The sequence below is a fragment of the Gopherus evgoodei genome, chromosome 1 (genome assembly GCF_007399415.2).
Source record: "Gopherus evgoodei ecotype Sinaloan lineage chromosome 1, rGopEvg1_v1.p, whole genome shotgun sequence".
NCBI lineage: Eukaryota > Metazoa > Chordata > Testudines > Testudinidae > Gopherus > Gopherus evgoodei.
In genome coordinates, this window is record NC_044322.1 from 227,296,832 (window position 1) to 227,319,718 (window position 22,887).

At 42.1% G+C, this 22,887-nt stretch overlaps 1 protein-coding gene across 1 annotated transcript in view; it reads right to left on the reverse strand.

The window, feature by feature from the left end:
- The window catches only part of DYRK4 (dual specificity tyrosine phosphorylation regulated kinase 4), a 35,943-nt gene that overhangs the window by 7,254 nt on the left and 5,802 nt on the right, over positions 1–22,887 (reverse strand). Inside the window, exons 4-10 of the mRNA XM_030553139.1 lie at positions 18,796–18,959; positions 18,241–18,377; positions 11,569–11,707; positions 10,736–10,817; positions 8,321–8,493; positions 6,888–6,948; positions 5,197–5,326 (exon numbers count right to left, since the gene is read on the reverse strand). Of these exons, the coding sequence (XP_030408999.1) occupies positions 5,197–5,326; positions 6,888–6,948; positions 8,321–8,493; positions 10,736–10,817; positions 11,569–11,610 (488 nt within the window). The 5' untranslated portion in view covers positions 11,611–11,707; positions 18,241–18,377; positions 18,796–18,959. The remainder of the gene's footprint in view (positions 1–5,196; positions 5,327–6,887; positions 6,949–8,320; positions 8,494–10,735; positions 10,818–11,568; positions 11,708–18,240; positions 18,378–18,795; positions 18,960–22,887) is intronic.

Here is a 22,887-nt window from a genome sequence, read left to right on the forward strand (position 1 = left end):
GATCTCAAACATGGCTAGGTGGATCTACTCTGGTTAACTCATAATATAGCCTTGTGCACCTGGGAACCCACATAGATAACCTTATGAGGATACCATCTGATTCTTAAACCTATCAGCAAAGGACACTAACAGTCTAGAAGAGGAGTGGGCAAACTTTTTGGCCTGAGGGCCACATTCGGGTATGGAAATTGTATGGTGGGCCATGAATGCTCACAAAATTGGGGGTGGGGGTGAGGGTTCTGGCTGGGGGTGTGGGTTCTGGGGTGGGGCCAGAAATGAGGAGTTCAGGGTGTGGAAGGGGCCTCCGGGCTCAGGCAGGGATGCAGGTGGAGGGTGAGGGCTCCGGCTGGGGGTACGGGCTCTGGGGTGCAGGAGGGTGCAGAGCCTTCTGGCTGCCCCTATGTGTAGGAGCCAGAGGGCGGACATGCCACTGCTTTCAGGAGCTGTGCAGAGCAAGCCCCTGACCCTGCTCCCCGGTTGGAGCTCGAGGGCCAGATTAAAACATCTGAAGGGCTGGATGCGGCCCCGGGCCATAGTTTGCCCACTCCTGGTCTAGACGTATTCCTGAATGATTTTGTCCTGCTAAGTGTGACAAAATCAGACCTGACAGTTCTGGAGGGTGGTTGAAGGCAGGTATATCAGTCTTAGAATGGTTAAAAAGCCCTTTTTGTACCAAACTGAAAGAGATTACCTCAGATTAATTATGGACACTTGAGTCTAATTAAAGGCAGCCTGTGGCTTTTAAAAATCTCTTCTAGTGAGCAGGAAAAGGGAAGAAGGATGAGAGGCAAGCTGCAGAAGGGCTGTGCATAGTGAGGGGAAAAGGCTTTTCTTAGGCTACGTCTTCACTACCCGCCGAGCAATCGATTGCTTCGCGATCGATATATCGCGTCTCATGTAGAAGCGATATATCGATCCCTGAATGCGCTTATATCGATTCCAGAACTCCACCAACCCGAACGGAGTTGCGGAGTCGACATGGGGAGTCGCAGACATCGATCCCGCACCGTGAGGACGGTGAGTAATTCGATCTTAGATACTTCGACTTCAGCTACGTTATTCACGTAGCTGAAGTTACGTATCTGAGATTGATTTTCCCCCACAGTGTAGACCAGCCCTTAGGTAAAGAGCTGCTTTTTCCTTTAAGGGGAAATCTTGTGGTTATTTCTGGTTGGGGAGAGGGCTTTTGTTCCCAGCACAGATGAGTCCACAGTGGTTTAGAGAGGGTAGCTGCTGATCTGTAGCCCACACAAGAAGAGGCGGTACTCCACCTAGAGTTAGGAAATGTATTTTGTGTGTGTGCATGCGTGTGCGTGCGCATGTGTAAAGAAGCCCTCAGGCCAACCCTGTAAATATTGTAAATAAACCAACATGAAGTATTCAACCTCTAGAGTGGAACTGATTTACCCCAGGCCCCCTCAAAGCCAGAAGGAGAAATACAGCCCTGATGTGATGAAAGAGGTATATTGTCACATAAGATAATGAAATAATGCTTGTAGTACATCGAGTGTTTGAAGTTTTGCTTCCCTCGGGGTTAAGTGAGACTTGGGAGGGAAAAAGACTGGCAGGTGAATGAATTGGTTTGTATGGAACTCTGAAACAACTCTGGGCAGGAATTTGGGATGAGGCCTGAGAGTAACCCTGTCCTTATGAAACATGATATAAGGGATTCACCATGAGGGCCTGCATCTCCTCTACTGTTTAAGCTGAGGTAATGACTACTAAAAAGGCAGTCTTCATTGACACGTGGTATAGGGAACAGGTTGTTAAGGTCTCAAAAAGGGGTCCTATTAACCCTGTTAATACTATACTGAGGTCCCAAGAGGGAGGAGGCTACTGAACTGGGAGGAAAACATGAGTTAGGCCCTTAAAGAATTTTGCCATTGCAGGTGAGAAAAAAGTGTGGCCCTGAATAAGAGAAATAATGTGCAGATTTCACTGTTAGACAGACCCTTATGGAACTAAAAGAAAGTCCAGATGGTTCCAGGTTAGTAAGTTGTCAAGGGTGTTGTCCAGGGAGACAGCTGGTGCTGAGATGCCCAAACAGAAAATCTCTTTCAATCAGCTTTATAAGTTATTGTGGTTGAGGCTTTTCTGTTTTGGAGCAGAATGTTCTGAGCTTCTGTTGAACAGCTTCTTTTGGTAGACATCAACCAATCAGCATCCAGGCTGTCAAGTGTAATGACACTGGATCCAGGAGTAGGATTTGAGCATTGTTCTGATGGAGGTATTGTCAGCATTGTCAGACAGAGCAGGTAAGGTGACTGGGAGCTGCAATGAGATGTTCCCCAGATCCAAATACCAGAATTGTCTGGCCCATGCTGGGGCTGTAATCATCATCCATTCTGGATATTGTTTCCCCATTCCTCAGGACCCTTGGGATCATGCAGATCAGCAGGAAGGCATGCATCAGTCTCAGTGCCCAGGGAATAAGAAAGGCAACTGACAGGGGAGGGAGGAAGGATGAGCAGGAGATGAGTCTCTACTATGTCCCAGTGGAGAAGATGAAAAGGAATACACCTCCTTAAGTGGGGGGTGGATTCCCCACTTTTGGGTGTGTTAGGGTGCTTCTGCATCCTCTGTACATGGGTAGGGGAAGTAGATGGCACAGATGTATCAACAGCTGACTGCTGTACTGTGATCTGGGTGACCAAAAGACTAGTTAGCACTGCTGATGTTGTACAAGCCAATAAGAAGGATTCTGATACCTGGCCCAAAGACAGGGCACTCAGTGACAAATAGGCCATAGGAGCCAAAAGGGACAAGACCAAAGGGCTGGGTGCCAATGTGCTGGGTACAGAGATTGCTGAGGAGCCACTGACGGAGGAAGGATTTAGCTTGTAGTGCAGGCAGTCTTTTTATAGCTGGTACTAAGGTGGCAGAGATACCCGCTGTAGGCTGCTATCCTGCTGTAGAGCTAGAGACAAGACTAATGCATGTCAACTTGGGTCTCAGTTCTGAGGGTCCCAGAGAGGGAGACTTATGCTTCTTCCTATCCCTTTGTGAAGAAGTCAGCATGTGGACTGAAGCTGACTACTGAGGTCTCTTATCGGGGGTAGCCGTGTTAGTCTGTATCCGTTGGGATCTGTAAGGGTTAAGTAGAGACCTGGGAGCTGCTGGTGTGATGGTATGGTATTAGGGAGTAAAGTCACAGGCAGGCACCATTTTCTTGCTTGATAAATAAGTGTCATCCCTTGCCCTCCCCTTCAGCTTGTTGGAGATAGATAAGCTCGCAGCTGCATAAGGAATGTGGGGATCGAAAGATACTTTTTGTGTGAAGCAGTATTATTTCTCCCTCCCTTCCATTCCCAGCTACATAAATGAGCCCTTGCTCATGGCCCCTTCCTCCCTCCCCTAAGAAATGCTAACCAGGAGATTTGTGGCAACAGATTGTTGCAAAGAAATGTATTTTCAAGGTAAAAATGCCAGTGTGATATGCATAATGCTGTGCACAATAGATAGAGATGGGTTTACTAACAGAATGGGTGTTTTTATTACTTAATAAGGGTTTTTGGGGTGTTGTAATGGATGTAGGCGTGTACATACTAATTTAAACAAAAAGAATGTGCTTACTGGACAACTGGGTCCAGGGGAACAAGTATCACAATAAAGAATCCTGTACTCACATCCACCTCTGGGTCAACCTGCTCCTTCTTCTAACAGTATCCACAAAAACAACAAGGAGACTGGTGGCACCTTAAAGACTAACAGATTTATTTGGGCGTAAACTTTCATGGGTAAAAAAACACTTCTTCAGATGCAACCACTGAAGAAGTGAGGTTTTTTACCCATGAAAGTTTATGCCCAAATAAATCTGTTAGTTTTTAAGGTGCCACTGGTCTCCTTGTTGTTTTTGAGGTCTGTTAGACATTTCTGCCCTGGAGCTTGAGATGAATCACAGTTCATTGGGGCACTAGCTGAGAGGGACTGAGCCTTAGTTACAACTTTCTCTGTATCTGACAGGGCTTTCAAGGAGACCTCCAGATGAAATAGCTTTAGGCGTGCACGGTGTATCCCTAGCCTTCTCAGTCCACTTGGAAAAAAGAGCAGCAGGTGGAGCACTGGTCAAAGATATGCCTTTGCATTTGCCTAACAAAAAAAAAAAAAAGCACTTAATGACCACAGGAGGGGCATGTCTTAAACCCCAGAGATTGAGATTCCATCATAACAGTTAAAGTTCTGGTAGTTGGGGGAGAGAAGCATAGACTCACTCTCAGAGCCCACTATCTATGAAAAATTCCTAAGAAGTTTCTTGAAAAGCCAAGGGACAAAGTAAAAGTAAACTAACTACCCAACACTATGCTAACTAACCACTAACACTAACGGCAACAGAGTCACAGAGAAGCAGGACGGCACTGCAGGGGTTCCAACTCACTCTCACTGATGGTAAGCAGGAACTGAAGAATGGTTGGGTTGGGACTATTCCATCCTTTATAGGGTGGGAGAAGTGCAAGGACATTTAGTGTGCAGGCTTGTCCCCAACAGGCACTGGTGGCCAAAAGAATAAAGTTTTGCAGACATAAAACTCACGCCCAACAAGAGTGGGATTTATGTGGACAAAAACTCAAAGAAGAACCAAGTATTTTACATGACACATTCTCTGCTGGCCTCTTCCAGGGTACACCATAGACGTGGTAGTCCAGAACCACAAATCAATGCCCAAAGTCACTCTCATTAAAGTGAAAGGAAAGACTTCTATCTGCTACAATGAGACCTGGATTGTTACAGTAGTTGTTGAATACAAAACTGAGCATTGATCTAGGGAGGTGTACAGTGTGATTCCACTCTGACACCACCCATGTTACCTATATTTAACTTTACCTTAAATCAGATTGAGGTGGTTAATTAGTGGGTAAATGAGGAAGGATACTTTTGGGTTTGTACTGGATTCAGGAGCAGGAGATCTAGGTTTTATTTCTGGCTCTGCTACAGACTTCCTGTGTGACCTTGGGGAAATCACTTAAATCTGTGTGTGTGTTTGTTTTCCCTTCTATAAGCTGTGAATAATACTTTCTTGTTGTGAGACTAAAGTTCATTAATGTTTGTGAGGCACTCAAATGCTCCAAGGATGGGCCTGTAAAATAAACATTGGTGAAAAAACGGAGATACTAAAATTTTTAAAGCCCTAAGAGAAATAAAGCAGGGACTTAAAGTCAAACAAGTCTGCAGAAAATAAAGAAGTAAAAAGTAACTTACATTAGGCAGCCTCTCAGAAAATCCAGGAAAGCGGCATCATGGGTTTTTAATACCGTACTTAGATCCTTGGAGTCTGGGTGTCTTTTTTTCCCCCTGCTGTTTGTTATAGTTCTAGGAAAACCTCTGGAATCTTTTTAAAACAAAATAGCTTTTATGTCATGTAAATATTTTGCACAATAACAGTTTAGCCGTAGTCATGATGTTGCCCTTCAGCAGTGTGAACTTTATAGAGTCCTACGAGGAGATTTAAATCCACAAGGAAAATGACTTATAGTTACATAACAACTTTCATCCAAAAGGACCCCAAAGTTCTTCACAAACTTAAATCCACTGACCTGCATCTACCTCTCATGAAACATGACAACTGTTTAACAACACAGAAATGCACTACACAGCTGTTTAGGACAGGAAGTGAAGAATGCCATGACCCATTGAAACTTGTTGAATCATAGGTAGGTTGAACATAATTACTCAGTTGGCATTTAGCTAGAACACAATGAGCCCTACTCAGGGCCAGGCCTGTGAGGTGGCAGTGAGAATTCTCTCTTTCTCAGGTGCTTGGCTGGTTGGTTCTTGCTCATATGCTCAGGGTCTGAGCACAATAGGTGGGGATGGGAAGGAATTTTCTTGCAGGTCAGACTGGCAGGGACCCTGGGGTTTTCTGCTTCCTCTGCAGCATGCAGGTACAGGTCACTTGCCAAGATTATCTTGGTATATCTCTCTTAATCATTTTCTTCTCATTGCAAGGACCTTGGTCCCTCCTAGTCTCTGCCTGTGGCATATAACAGTCTATTCTCCTGAGGGCTGTAATTCTTTGGTCTCATTTTGGTTGTTTGGTTTAGCGTGCAGGTGCTGGTAACCTGTGATACACAGGAGGCCACACTAGATGATCTGGTGGTCTCTTCTGGCCTTAAACTCTGACTCCTTATTTAGGGTAAAATCTTTACTGAAGTCAGTGGGGAAAAAGGTGTGAATAAGAGGTCCTGAACAGCATCTTATGAGAGGAATGAAATGAGTTTTCCCATATTACATCCATCCCACTACTACATGGCTTCATAGACGCCGACTTCCCTGCTTTCCCCTGGGTGCTCGACCCCCACCTCCACTCCACCCCATCCATCAGGCCCTGCCTTGCCCCGCCCTCATTCCAACCTTTCCCCAAAGTCCCCGCCCCCCCGCTGCTCCTATTCCACCCCTTCCCCAAATCCCCACCTGGCCCCGCCTCTTCCCTGCCTCCTCCCCTGAGTGCGCCACATTCCCGTTCCTCCTGTCTACCTCCCGGAGCTTGCTGTTTTCTCATTGCTAAAACCATGAAAGGAAACACCACCACTTAGGAAACAAATCTGTATTAAGTACACTTTACTAGAACTGATTATACTTTCATCCTGAAAAATATGCAGAGTAAACTGATAACACAGTTCAGCATTCAATCGGTATAATTTCAGATAGCTCTGCTAGAGGGATTACGCACACAGCAGGGCAAGCCATGCATAGGCTCCGACTCAGTGGGTACTTCAGGGCTGCAGCACCCACAGGGAAAAATTAGTGGGTGCAGCCAAACTCCTCTCATCCCACCCCTCCTTTGAGTGTGCCGCGTCCCCATTCCTCTGCCTACCTCCCAGCGTTTCCCAGCCACCCACCGAATAGCTGTGGAAGTGATACAATAAAGAAAGATAATCATAGGTGCTTACCAAAGAATGTTCGTCTTCTTGATGCAGTCTGAATAAAATCAGCTGGCGGAAGACCCAATATCTTCAAGACAGAAAATTAATACGAGGAGTTATTCAGTATTTCTTCAACATCTCTAGCAGCCTTGGCTAAAGATGGATGTGCTGTTCCTTCTCCTATTTACATGTGTCAATTTACAGTAAAATGTCTCAAGAGGGGTAGCTGTGTTAGTCTGTATCCACAAAAACAATGAAGAGTTCGGTGGCACCTTAAAGACTAACAGATTTATTTGGGCATAAGCTTTTGTGAGTAAAAAACCCACTTCTTCAGATGCATGGAGTGAAATGTCTACAACTCTCTCTAACCCATCCTCATTTTAATGTGCATCTCACTGTAATACAGTATCTAAGGTCCATATACAGAACCAAGGGATCCATTATAATTGGTTAAAAATCCATTTTAAGCTGTTTTCTCACAGGAGATAAATTTTGGTGGTTGTCGTCTTCCATAAAGAATGCCACCAGGCTAGTTTGCTCTGTTATTAATGGAGGTCTTACTTAAACAGATTTGTTTTCACAGTTGGGCTCATTCTGATCTGACTAATAGCATCTACAACACCTACGGCCCTCTGTTGAGACAGCTATTTCCCCAGCCCTGGAAGTTTTCCCTGGGGTCTCTGAAGAATAGGACTCCTGTTGATCGACGTAGATGCTGTGGGAGACTGCAGAGAGGGACCATACAGCAGCTTTGCACCTGCTAATTCAGGGCTTGCCCTGGATTGGAAATCAGACACGGAGCTAGCATAGGATGCTGGGCAGCAAAGTGATATGCTTTCATTAGTCAGACTTGCCTAGAAGACTGATTGCAACACGTTGTACCTGACCTAATTTTTGCCTCATGTTCACAGTTGACCCCAGGTACATTACACAGCAGTGCAAAGAAAAACAACAAATGTATTAGAAGGAGAAAAATTAAAATATTCTATTTTGCTTTGCTTCCCCCTTAGACTAAAGCATATTTCTTTGGTCAGAACCACTCCATACAATTCTGATCAGAATACAATGTGCTCCCCATAAAGACAGAAACAGCGCAGTGACTGAACAAACCAACAACCTTCACCACACGGAGCCGATTTGCCACACAAAGAGGAGGCAGCAGTTTCACATTCTGCCTCTTCCTTCTCACTGGGTCCCCTGGCTGTGATAAGCTTCCCTCTCACAGGCCACCCAGCTCCAAAAAATGTTTGTCTCTCTTCATGTGTCATTCTGTTGCTGGGAGTGCAGTTTAGCAAACTGCAGCCAACCTGTCATTCAAAAATTCATGTCAATGAACCCCTGGGGAAGGAACCGTTCAAACAATTCATCAAATTACAAAATGCTTTGTTTCCAAGACATGCATGTAAGGAATGGAGGGAACAGCACCTTGATGTCATGACTAAAAAAATCCCAGAAGCTACCTCCATGATGCAGGCAAGTTGCTCTACTTCATTCTCTCCTGGAAAAAGGGGATAGCCTGTGTAAAGTTCAGCCATGATGCATCCCAGGCTCCACATATCAATAGGAGTAGCATATGGGTGACCAAGAATCACTTCAGGGGAGCGATAAAATCGGCTCTGAACATATGTATACACTGCATGAGGAAAGAAAATTGGACACTAAGGAACATAGTGTTGTCAGGGCAGCAATTCACATTAGAGAACCATAGACATTAGAAAAGACAAATACATATTATTTCCCTGATAAGCCAGAGAGGGATTGTTCCCTAGTATATGTTTCTAATACTTCATCCAGTTCCATATTGAATTGCATGTGATGGGTCTTTTGGGAACTATTTCACAGAGCAGTAGATCTTGCTCTTAGGAAATGTTTCCTGATAATATTCAGCCAAATATCCTTAGTTCATTCCCTTACATGCAATTATACCCCTTGAACCAGTCCGAACAATTCTTCCCCCTCTATAGGCCCCAGTCCTGCAATAGGATTTTCCAGCGCAAAGCACTCCACACCTTCAGAGACCTATTTGGCAAAATTCTGGCCTCACTGAAGTCAATGGCAAAACTCACATTGACTTCAATAGGGTCAGAATTTCATCCAATGTCTTAATTGGGACTCTACACATGTGCAGGACCTGTGCCAACAGGTCACATTCCAAGATTGGGACCATAGTGAGTAAACTAACCCCTTTTAATTGGTATTCAGCCAAACCAAATATAATGATGGTACATTACCTCTGTCACTTTTCCCTCCTACATCAATTCCACTAGCCTGTTGGACCCTTTTATTTATTTGTTTGTTCGTTTAATGCCCTCTCATTCAACACCTTTCTGGGAGCAAGGTGCTCAGCAACATAAGCAGTATTCTAGGTGCAGTTTCTCCAGAAGTGCATGGGAAGGGACGACACATGGCATGTTTCTTTGTATGCTTGACCAATATCACACCATTGGGGTTTTGTTGTTGTTGTGCCATATCATACTATGAAATAATATCTAACTTTGTCTTCTACTACCTGCCCTTAGGTATCTTTCAGTTACTGCTTCCCAGGCGTCTAAAAAAACTTCTTATTTAAGCTAACAGGAGACTAATCATGCTCCACATTTCTTCCACTGAATTTCTCTGTTTCAAATTATTCTTCTCCAGATACATTCCAAGGTGAATCTCTTATTGTTTTGTACCCAGACATCAGAAAGCCTAAAATGATTAATCTCTCTTTCAAAAGCAGATTGTATAAATCTAATTGATTAAAACTCAACTTAAGAACATAGAACATAAGAATGGCCCTACTGGGTCAGGCCAAAGGTCCATCTAGCCCAATATTTAAAAGTTGCCAGTGCCAGGTGCCCCAGAGGGAATGAACAGAACAGGTAATCATCAAGTAATCCATCCCCTGTCGCTCATTCCCAGCTTCTGGCAAACAGAGGCTAGAGACACAATTTCTTCCCCTCCTGGCTAATAGCCATTGATGAACCTATCATCCGTGAATTTATCTAGTTCTTTTTTAAACCCTGTTATGGTCTTGGCCTTCACAACATCCTCTGGCAAGGGGTTCCACAGGTTGACTGTGCATTGTTTGAAATCTAGAGAAATTCCAAAATCTAGAGCAGGGTGCTTGGCTGAATTCTTATATATTGTCTGAGTGGAGAAACATGTTTAATGGAAGAAAGAGAAGAACATAGAACATGATTTGTTTTTTCCATGCTTAGTGAAAATGTTGTATAGATTTCTCCCATTTAACAAGTGCTACAGCCTTCCTCACATTTATATCACTCTTGAATGACATGTTTATTCTTAGTGTTGTGAGTTCTTCATCATCAATTCAGCTATAAGACACATTTTATGTTTAATTTCTTGTTTGTTGGTTTTGTTTGGTTTATTCGCTGTACATTCTGTTTAAACCTTATCAAGAAAAAATATTTTAAAAATCTCTTTAAAATGGCTGTATAATCTCCAGTGCCCTGAGATGTTTTCATTCCATTGCAACTCAGGGAAAGAATACTTTTTGGTTAAAAAATGCATGAATTGTAACTTAACTAACTAATAAAAAAGGATCTCAGGGTCTTATCCTCTCAACCTCCACTGAAGAGGGTAAGTTTTATTGAAGTCAGTGGGGCTATTCACTTGGATCCATTTCAACTCCCTACACCTGCTAAAAGCAATTTCTATATCATCATCAAAGGTGATAGATCAGTCTCAGCAGTGTGGGGGAAAGTGCTGGTAGGTGACACAAGGAGAACCCCATTGGCTTACTAGTTCAATAGATGCAAATGATGGGCATGTGTCATTGTATTAGCTCAATGAAATAAACATTTTTTCCAGTTTTTAAAAATTAAGAAATCTAATTAAGAAAATTACATCAACTTGACTTTTCTGCAAACCTCTTTGGTGTTCATAGCAGCTTGATCCAAAGTCAATAACTTTAACTGAATTTTGACCTTTGTGGTATAGCAATATGTTCTCCTAAAGAGGAAAAATAAAAAGGAGGAAAGACAATAACACCCCAGTAGGTTAGTGAACTCTTTGGTAAAAGTAACATATAATATGATGAGGTTAAGTTTAACTCTGTAATAGTTATATACATCACTTTATCTTGCCTGTTCATACACTTTACTAATACTGGAGGGCAATCATGCCCAATTATTTGAAATAAAGCAAAACTCCAAATGAAAGTTATGAGAGAGACAGAGTAAGAGGAGGAAATAGGGACCCCCCTTGGGGCCAGGGCCCTATGCTTTTAGGGTCTGCAGCTCTGGGGCAACTCCACCATTTCAGGGCTTCCAACTTCTCTGCCATGAAGCTGGGAGTCCCAAAGTCCCAGAAACCCCTTCTCTAACTGGGGCTTGGCTCCTGGATCCACAACAGGAGCCTGGAAGCCCTGAGAACCTTGGCTCAAGCCAAGGCTCTCAGGGCTTTCATGGTCCCTGCTGCAGAGCTGGGATCCTGGACCAGCCACCCTGAGTACAAATCTACTCAGACTCTGTGAGTATGTACTCAGCACTGCTACACTACAATTTTTAGTGAGCTAGCATGAGTGTGTCTACTTGAACTGGGAATAACACCCTCCAGCTACAAGTATCCTTAGAGGAATCATAGGTTCTACCTATCACTGTTGAGTTTTAAAAATCCTTTCAGAAGTTCTCTATCCATGAAAGACAAGATGCACCTTACAAGAACTGTACAAAGTGGCTTATAATGAGATGACAGTACTCACAGGTTTCAAGTCACAGTGGATAATTTTTTCCCGGTAGAGCATTTGTAAACATCTCAGCACACACTGAGTGAATCGTCGAATCAAAGACAAACTAAAACCTTGGAACTTGTTCTTTTTGATCAGCTGATACAAATTTATTCTGTGGGATGAGAGACAGAAAGACTAGGGCACTTTGGGTTTATGGTGTGAATAGTTTAAAGCACTTTAGAAAGCCTCTTGTTTTTTTCCTATATGTGAGAAAGGAATCACCCAGAATAAAACAACATGTATGTTTTCCTTCTTGGGAATGTTATGTTGCATATAATAAGCATAAATACCTCCTTGATCCCCCAGATCTAATGGGTAAGTAATGACAGTGGGACACATTAATTTATTGAACCAGGTGTCACAAATGCATTGCTTTTCACCATGTAGAATAGCGTTCTCATTGGGGGAATAAGAGATAGAAAGGTTTGGTCCAGTTCCCATTCTTTTTAATTGACCTTTGACTTGGCATCTTCCATAAATTTTTCTGTATCTCAGTGCCTGTGGTCAGACGCTCAAGGGAAATCATCCTTCATAAAAATACTTGTATAGATTCTATTGCTCTTATACTGTCCTCATCACTATAGTATGAGCACCTTTCAATGGTGTATTAAGTGACATGACTAACTTCTGCCACATGTGGTTTGATGGGACTGGGAAGGGCAAAATAAGTAAACAAACATAAGACAGAAAAAGAGGCTTCCCTTACTAGCTGTTTCCTTCAACCTTCCTCAGCAAGGCACGGTCACCATCAGACAATGCCATGAGCAGAACGAAGGTGGGAAGTGCAATGGTACTGCTGCAGTAGGGCTGATAATAAGAATTAGGATGATGCTGTTCACTAGAGCACTGAAAAGCTCAGCAATGTCAATGTACATTGGGTCATGCGGGTAAACTTTTCTCCCATTTCACTTTGCACAGGTTTGTACTTGTGTGAGTTTCACTTTGAGTTATGGGTTCATAAAGCTCAAAGCAGCCCTTACCCCAAAATGCCATGGTTTGCTTTTGGGACAAAACACCAAATTCTCCATTTCCTCCTGAAATCACAAACTGCTCCAGTGTTGCTGGAAGCTCAACTCAGGTTTACTCAAAAAATTGCCCATGAACTTGGGCCAGCTTTCAGGTTTGCAGTGAAATCTGTTTTACCTGGTTGTAGTTTTGCATTGTCTTCATTTCTAGATATCTACAATGATGGCCCCCATTATCATAGTATCTGGGCACCTCACAATCTCAAATTTATCCCCACAACACCGCCAAGGAAAGTGCTATTATCTCCATTTTACAAACGGGAATTCAGGTACTGAGAGGCAAAGTGACATGCCCACGGTCACAGAGGAAGTCTGTAGCAGAGCAGAAAATTGAACCCAGATGTCTTAAGTCCCACACTAGTGCACTAACCACTGGCTTACTCCTCTTTTCTATAGATGTGCCTTTCAATCGAGGACCCCTAAGTAGCAATGATAAAGCAACTCTCTTCTGAGGCAGGTAACTATGATTATAATTACTATTTCACAGTTTGGGAAACTGAGGCATAGGAGTAGGAGAAGGGCCTGGCAGTGAACTAAAATGGCAACCTTGCTAGTAGGTGTCAAAGGTTTACCATCAGCATGTAAATTTTGTAGAACGTTGAGACACAATTTTCAGAATAACTGATAGATCCTGGGTTTAGATTCTTTCCTGTATGCCGGAGACACATTGATGTGGCATGTGTGGATGGGGCTGTGTTGCCATTGGAATCCCAGAAATAATTCTGGCTGAGTTAGGCAGATTTCTCCTCATGGGTTGTGGGCCATAGTAGTAGCTCCATCACTGTTGGAGATGGTGGAGCATGGTTCCGGCTACATATCTGACCAGCTGTGCCGGGGACACAGCTATTGCCCTGCCCTCACCCAGACAGCTGGGACCTATACAGGCACTAGCAGGGAGATGATGCTAAGCTCCCCAATGGAATTCTGACCAGTTACTGAGCATAGGTGAAAGACTGTGTATGTAGGAGGAAGAAATTTTCACCTCCCTCTCTTGCACATCCACGCAAGGCAGGGGCAGAGTCTAGCCATTAGAAAACAAACTAGCTAGTACATGATGTTTTCATTCTGTAGGAAACAACATTAATCAATCAAGTTATTGTTTTATTTAATAATTTAAATTACCATTGGACCAATAAGGCAAAAATATGCTTTTATGTTATGGACAGAGGTTCCAGGTCTCTTTTAAGGGGGGTGAACGCGCTGGATAGCCAGAAGTTGTTTTCCTCTCAGTTTCCCACAGTGACTTTCTGACATCCCAGGCTTCTGCCTTTACTGGACCCAAGAGGCCTTTGATTACATCATGTTAATCTGCACACATGTCAGAGTTCACATTTTCACATGTATCAGTATGAGCTGGATGTGACATTGAGATTAGGTCAGAGACAGGGATCAAATCTAATAATTTGCTGGATCTTCAGGATGCTGAGCACACTAGAATGAATGGGAAGAAAAGCCTGCTACAGCTATACACAGTTGGGGGAGATATTTTTTTAGAAAACAGAAAGCTAAGCAATTGCTTGAACTCCCATTTGACATTTGATTACAAGAAATGTGAAGAATAAAAATGTCCATGATTTCTCCAAACTTTCTCCTATAAAGTACATTCACAAAACAATCACAATTGTTGTATTTTTAACTTCTGATGTACAGTATCTTTATAAACAGCTGAAATAATGGAATAATCATTTTAAAACACACCTCACATTCCTGATATTGGTTATCATGTTTGTCAGACAATACATGCAATTATAAAGGTCAAGTTCACTTGCTGGTTCCTATATTTTTCTATCATCTCCACTTGCTTACTATTGAGGGAATCATGGGATTTTTTCAGCTCAGTATCCTATGGGAGTCTGTCACGGCTTGTTTTCCTTTGCTAACAATTACAATGCTGTGCACTATTTATATAACATTAGACTGAATATTAGGACAAACCTAAACTATATGTTCTTTAGGGGGAGGCCCTTAAGGAGGGAAGGATAGCCCTGTACTTTGAGCATTGGCCTACTAAACCCAGGGCTGTGAATTCAATCCCTGAGGGGGCCACTTAAGGATCTGGGGCAAAAAATCAGTACTTGGTCCTGCTAGTGAAGGCAGGGGGCTGGACTTGATGACTTTTCAGGGTCCCTTGCAGTTTTAAGAGATAGGTATATCTCCATATATTATCAGGAGTTTTCAAGGGAAACAAAAGAGGGCAGATCAGCATAACAAACTCTAAAGTTCACCAACCCCTACATTCACTTTTTAATTTTTTTCCATTTCATTCCATCAGCTAAAGAAATGTAACACGCACATAACAAAAATTATGCACCAGGTTGTCCCTGGTTCTAATAATGGTGCACATGGTGTGTATGCATGTGTGTGGTGGGGGAACTCTAATAAGGAGCCTTTTCCAATCTGCCCGTGAGCACCAAGATCTAAGGTCAATCCCAGGCTCTGTGCTGAGAGATTGCTTCTTCTTCGCACCATTCAGGGATGCAAATTGCCCCCCAAAAGGGTGGGGAGGGGCCTCAGCACATCTTATTGGATGGTGCATCAGGTATGCTCCCTCTATGCTTTGGGGAGCTAGGGGAAGGATTGTGCCTCTTGGGACAAGAAAGTATCCCTCTCAGAGCTGTGGCTAAGTACCACAATCTGGTCCTATAAGTAAACAGATCAGCTGTGTCCTTTCTACATTCTCAGGCCATTTTTCTCTACTTTGTTCCCCATCCTTTTTTGAGGGCTCTTGATATTGGGTGGGGAGAGGAAATGATGTGCAAATTAACACAGACGTCTGTAAACTAAACACTACATGGTGTGAAACAGAAAAAACCCAACCGACCAACTTAAAAATGAGGTTGCCAATTTTGGTTGGATGTACTCTTGGAGATTTCATCACATGACATAATCTTTAATTAAAGATTAATCTTTAATTCCTGGAGACTCCAGGACAATCCTGAAGGGTTGGCAACCCTACTCAAAAACACTAAAAAGAAAGAAAATAACAGCCAAGTTATCTTCATAACATGTATGGGTCTGCGATCCTATATAATTTGGTCATGATATATGTAGAAGAATATTTATGTGCCTTACCCTAGAAGTTCAAAAGAAATGCAGAAGTGATTGCGAAAGTAAAAGCATTCCTTCATATGGACAACATTGTGAGTATTGTCTTTGTCCTTCTTCCGAAGAGCATCGAGAATCTTCACTTCTACCAAAGCCTGATTGTGAAATCTACATGCACAGGACAAAGTCACATGATATGGTGAGGACCTGATTAATTTAATCTAATTGTAAATGGAATACTACAACCAATATTATCTTGCTACTAAACAAATGGCTCTCATTAAAGAATCAGTAGTGACTGGTAATTACCACACAGTGGAATCTGAGCTACAAGAGTTATTTCCTAGTCTAAATAGAGAGAAATACTGTGTGGTAATTATTGGCAAATGCTGACTTCACAATGCTAACCACTATCTATTCTGGTTATTTTGAACCTGGCTGGCAAAATAATTGAATGAAAAAATGTTTCAAACAATACATGTTTGAGCATCTAGGGTTTAATCTTGGCCTCAATGAAGTCAATGGGAATCTTTTTGAGCATTGGCCTGCTAAACCAAGGTTGTGAGTTCAATCTTTGAGGGGGCCATTTAGGGTAAAAATCTGTCTGGGGATTGGTCCTGCTTTGAGCAGAGGATTGGACTAGATGACCTCCTGAGGTCCCTTCCAACCCTGATATTCTATGATTCTTTCCATTTACTTCAACAGAGCCAAGATTTCACCCCAAGAGTAGCAAGGTCTTCAGTTTTCTATAGTACCTGTACAAGAGGCTCACTGAAGCAAGAAGAAAGCATGCAATGAAAGGGCCTATTAATCTCCTGCTTAAGATAATAGCACAACTCCCACTGACTCCAATGCTGCTGGATCAGGCCCAAAGAATTTTAGTAGTAACATTTCTCTGGGCCTGATCCAACAGCACTGCTTAGTAGAACAAGCCTGGCCATTAGTTAGAGGGAAAGAAAAATTGTAGGACTATACTGTAAAATTTCCTATGCCAAAGCCAGCTATTGGTCCTCCTAATGCTGTATGCCGTCTCCAACAATGGGTCATTGCTTGATGCTTCATAGGAAGCATCAAGCAATGCTTGATGTCCCGCACATATTTTCTAACTATGCAACATTATATCATGTTGGAAGAGGGGGGAATTTCTCAGCCTCTGAAGATGCTCTGCTTTGCCCTCACATAGGCATGGATATTCCCTGTACATTTTATACATTTCTGTATCAACAGCTAAACCCTTTAAAATCACACTACGCTGTTTGCCTGGATGATTTCCTGTGGCTCGTATTTCACAAAACTGACTCTACACTGGGAAAATAAAGTGCTCCCTTTTTGTCAGTTTTAAACTTGCTACCTTTGGATTGTGCTCTCTTGTTCTTATGCTACGAGGAGGAATGAATAAAAGCACCATCCCGGTTTTCCGCATATCATTCCTTTTATTACATTTTCCTCTTCTTATTCTTCTCCTCTCCAAACTAATAGTTATAAGGTTTTTAATCTCTTTTACAAATAAGTCTGCCATTCCTATGCTTTTTCTGCACTTCTGGATTTTTCCAGACTAAAAGGGCTAATCTACACTACAAAGGCTTTGCCAATACAGCTATACCAGTATAGCTATCCTGGCAGAGCCCCCAAGTGGAACTCAGCTTATACCAGCAAAAGGAGTTCTTTTGTTGGTATAGTTAAACCCCCTACCCACATGACATAAACTATACTGGACAAAGGACTCTTTTGCTGGTAGAGCTAAATCTACACTGGTGACGGGGAGGGTTTGCCAGCATAGCTAAGTCGGTCAGGGATGTGTTTTTTTAATACCGCTGACTGACATAGCTATACCGACAAAACTTTGTAGTGTAGTCCTGGTTTAAGGATTTGTGTACCGGGGAAAAAAGCCTAGAATAGTTAGTATGGAACAGCTATTCTGCACTAGTTCCTTGTGTGAACATTCTTATTCCACACTAAAGTGCCTTTTTGTGGTTTAGGTTAATTCACTTTGAAGTGGATTAAGATAAACTGCAAAGAGGCATTCTTTGTGCAGAATAAGAATGCCCACATGGGGAGGTGGTGCAGAATAGCTATTGTGCTTTAAATTCACATCCTAACCCTTTCACACTAACTTCCCCATGTAAACAAGCCCTAAGCACTGGATAACTCTATAACAAAGCTCTTTGGGAGCCCAATATTGGAATAAAATGCAGTTTTGCAAGTCAGGATAGAAGTGAATTGGCAGAGTTATGAAGTGGGGGGAATATAACTGGAATTGTGGGGGATGCAGTTGGTCAGAAATGAGGTGCATTGGCCAAGCTACGTGCAGGGAACTTGCACCACTCCCACCCACATCACGCCTGACTCTGCCAAGATGTAGCATCCTTCCAATTTTATTGCCAACAAACACATGCAAAATTTTTAAAAGCATTTATAAAAATGGAATAAGCAAGCATCGTTTTTCTTACAGCATACACAGATCATTACTTGTAAATTATCCCTAATAATGCAGGGGATGATCATTCTCATGCATAGAAAAGTAACAGCCTATCAAACACTTCTTTAACCTCTTGAAGTCGTGCCATTGATATACCTTTTCTTGTTCCTTATTATTTTCACTGCCACTAGTTCATTGGTTTTATGATCCAAACATTTTGCTACTTGTCCAAATGACCCTTTCCCAATGACCTCTAGCACTTCGTAGCGGTATGCGATATGGTCATGTAGGACCTGCAGTAGACAAGGAAACAAAATGCAAGGTTCTGGTGCCAGCACAAATTCAAGATTCATATTCTAGAGGGGTGTATATGTCTGTGAATTCACTGCTCATGAAAGGTGCTGGACTGGCAAAACCTGAAGTCTTTTGCCCACAGGACAAGTTGAGAGAGGCCACAGAAGTGCACTTGCAGAAGTGGTACAAGCCCTCAACTAATGCACCTTGTGTCAAGGGAAGGTGGGTCTCCATTCAGAGCTACTCTTTTGAGATTCAAACAGGTTGTCAATAGTGATGGGTTTGCAATGTGGACATTTAACTGCTAGCAAGTCATCTTAGACCTTCATTTATCTCATCTAGACCAGCTAGCAGTGGACAAATAGTCACTGCAAATATTGTTGCCCAGAATACCGGTACCATGATTTTCCTTCTTACCTTTATGTAAGTGCCGTGTTCGTCATCATAACAATTATTATTCTGTGTTTCAGGTAACCCTTCAATCTTTTTAGCTTCCAGCCCAAGAAACCACAGCTCTGCATAGTTGAGAATTTCTTCTTGCTCATAAACTGTTAACTGGTTTCTAAAATATTTCAAGGCTTCTACATTGAAAAAAAAAACAGTGAAAATGTGGAATAACTTGATCACGCAATTCAATTGTGATTCTTACAGTAAAAGTTTTCTTTAAATGTAAAGTGATTAATTGTTATTTTTATTCTGCCCTATCAACTGTGTTCTTTTCTTGACTCTGCCTTGCTGTTCGACCCTTTGCAAATCATTTATTCTTTTAGAACCAGACTTCTAAAGACATTTAGGTGCCTGGTAGAATTGTCAAAAGCACCTATGTGTCTAACTCCCATTGATCTCAATGGGATTTAAGAGCCTAGATGCTTTTGAAAATCCCAGTAGGTGCTTATCTGATTCTTTAGGCACCTAAATATCTCCTTTAAAAATTGGGCCCTTAATGCCTTGGTTTGCCTACCTGTAAAATGGCTTTATGTACTTCCCATGAGCAAGGTTCAGCTAAGTAAAGTTTGCAAAGTATTTGTTGCTCCTTGGAAATATGATGTTAAGTGCAAACTGCTAAATGTATTAATTAGAAAGAAGTTGTGCATGAGCTGAGGAAAGAAGTCAGCCCTATCCCCTGTATTTCTAAGCAAATTTCTTGATTACGCACTAGAGCCCCCATTCTGATGTCACATTGTGAGGTCACTGACATCATTTGCAGCTGGAGGATTAGTCTGCCTGGCCTGGAGCATGCTGAAGCAGTGCGCTCCACAGAAGGGCTCTATGGATTTAGCCCGGGTGCTCTGGGAAGTATCTGGGAGACCCGCTAATACTTCTTCTTGGGTGGCCAAGGAAGGAAGAGAGCCGCAGCTGCCACTGCTGCCTGATCTTCCTTTTTGGCCTTAACTACTTAATCTGCACCCACAGTTAAATAGGCAGATGTTTGGTTAGTGTGATTGGTTCCCATTTTTGAACCGTGGGTTCATTAAGTGTCTGGATGCACCTGTGGGTGGAAAATGTGGGTGGCCAACGTGTGTCCACAGAGTGGCTGGTCTTTGGAAGTTTGTCTTCATTTGCACACTCCTTATTCTATCTGTAGGGCTTTGATTTTTTGGTTTTAACTCATAAATAGCAATAAAACACCCCAATACAAATAAATACATAAATAATATAATGTAATATAAATGAAATTGATGTTTATCCAATAAACCCTGGAAAAACACCAGAAATGGTTACTTGTATCTAAGGGCTTGTCTATACGGAGCAGTAATGCGGACTACGGGGGTGTGATTTTTGAAGTGCACAAATGTGTTGAGCACTAATTAGTCGGTGCAGATCCTGCTGGTACACACTAAGGGCACTTTAATGAAGTATCATTAGAAACAGTGCTCTGTTAAAGAGCATTAGGGAGCATTACAAAGATATTACTTATTGCAATATATACTACTGTAACGAGTAAAGTAAATAATATACATTACTCATTACAGTATATACAAAAAGAAAGTCCCAAAAGCCATCTACATAAAACTCAAAAATTGGTAACAATAACTCCCTTCTCCCAAACAAAATTAATAAACCCTGAAAAACAGGAGCCCAGCGATCTGTTATATTGTAAGAAGGTACTGTAATATTGCTTTGTGTTATGCTTTAGCTTCTTTATTAGGGGCAGAAATTTCAAATCCACGCAGCACTGGCCTAATTCTACTCCATGGAGCTCAATGGTATAACTTACATTGACTTCAGAGTGAGCAGACCAAGGCCAAAGCTGAGCAGTTTTGAAGATCCCAGCCTGAATTTCTAAAAAAAGCATCTTTCAGAGTTGTTCCTAGGCATATTTACAATAGCACATTGACTAAAGTCAGATGCTTTCACCTCCTAGAAATAGCTAAATGCATAGTCCAACAGTCTTCCATCCCTCAGGCAAAGGACTCAGAAAACAAATGGATTTAGTCCTTATAATGATTAAGCCTAGCATCAGTCCTCTAGTGCAGTGGTCTCCAAACTTTTTTGATCGCACACCCCATCAGTAAAAAAAATTTTGAGCACGCACCCCCTGCTCCTGGCCGAACTGTCGAAGCAAAAGAAAAAGAAAAAAAAAAGCCAAACTGTCAAGGGAGGGTGGGGGGGAAAGCAGCGCTGCTCCGGCGGTGCTCCTCCTGCCACGCACCCAGAAGGATCCTCTTGTTTAGTTTAAAAAAAAACAGCAAAATCTTAAGAATTTACGGCGGCTTTTTGTAATTTCTTAAATTTATCTAATTAATTTTAATCAAAATTTGAATACAAAACTATCATACTGATGTTTATTGAGGATTAGATACTGATCCCCTTACTCAGCTCTTATGTTTTGTAGCATCATTGATTGCAATGGGACTGTTCTTAGAGTAAAGTGATAAGCAACATGAGTGAGGGTGTCAAAATTTGGACATGGTAGCTTTCGTTTTAACCATATCATTAACAAAATGACAACAGAACAGATTTATGATGAATAGTTTACTTCTGAAATTCACCATTTTGTACTATCAAGTAGAATTTATTCTTAGCAGCCCTGTTCCTTTCTCAGGTATTTCCTTTATGGGGTTTGAATCTAAATATACTGCATGATGTGGCAATAAATTGTCAGCACTGCAGAAATGTAGTCCAAATGTAGCCGAACTGCCGAGGAAGGGGAAAAGAAAAAAAAAGCCGCTTGGACTCCCGGCCAAACTGCCAAAGGGAAAAAAACAAAGCGGCGCTGCACCGGCGGCGCTTCTCCTGCCGCGCACTCTGAAGGATCCTCTAGCACACCCCCTGGGGTGCACGCACCCCACTTTGGAGACCACTGCTCTAGTGCTACAGAAGAACTCTGTTGAACTGTCAAATCAATGGGCTATTTTAGCTGTCTTAATTTTGCCTGCATATTGGTCTGAAGCCAGCTTTATTACTTTAAGTAAAATTCTCAGGAATTGAAGGGGGAAGGGATGGCTCAGTGGTTTGAGCATTGGCCTGCGAAAGCCAGGGTTGTGAGCTCAGTCCTTGAGGGGGCCATTGGGGGTTGGTTCTGCTTTAAGCAGGGGGTTGGACAAGATGATTTCTTGAGGTCCCTTCCAACCCTAATAATCTATGAAGAGCCTAGAATTGTTCCTGTCCCCTTGTGCCAAGTCAATTTGTTTAAAAAGTTTACTTCAGCAAGTCTAAACTTAAGGAAAGCAGAAGGTGAAAGACTATAGCTTACCTACCCTATTCATTCAAAATCACTGGTACCAGTGCCTTTGAATAAAAGGGAATACAGGTTCATATTTTTCTATTGACAACTGCACATGGAATTTTACTGTAAAGAGGCTGAGCTTCTCCTTGAAAAAACAGGGCAATTTCAGTCCCCATGTCTTGTACGTTTATGTTGTGCCATATATGACAGGCTTCCTGAACCTGAGGAAATCCTAATATCAGAGCTGAGATCTGTCATTCTGATCAGAAGGGAGAATTTACTGTTAGTCATCATATACTGTAAAAGCAGCAAAGAGTCCTGTGGCACCTTATAGACTAACAGACGTATTGGAGCATGAGCTATCGTGGGTGAATACCCACTTCATCAGATGCATGTAGTGGAAATTTCCAGGGGCAGGTACTCTGATACTTGACCTCATATACTGGACAGTTAGTTTTGCTTATGACTATCTGTTTGTATATTTTAATGGATCTATCACCAGGCTATAATTATTGTCTAGTAGTATCTAGGCACTGTTTATATAACAAAGGTTCAGCAGTGAGTTCAGTTCAGTGTGGGGATGTATTTGCTTTACCATGCCCTTATTTTTATTTAGTCACTGATGATTGATTTCCAGAAGAATATTGTCCTTCTGCCACTCCCTTGTTAGGGGGAATATTTTTGTAAAGAGATTAAACTAGCAGCCATAACCAAGTGAATTTTTTTTTGTAAATGGTTTATTTGCCAAAAAATGCATTTGTCACTTAAATGGAATTATTCACAAATAAGGGTAGAATTCAGTGAATAATTTTAGCCAAATAAAAAAATGTAAAAATAGA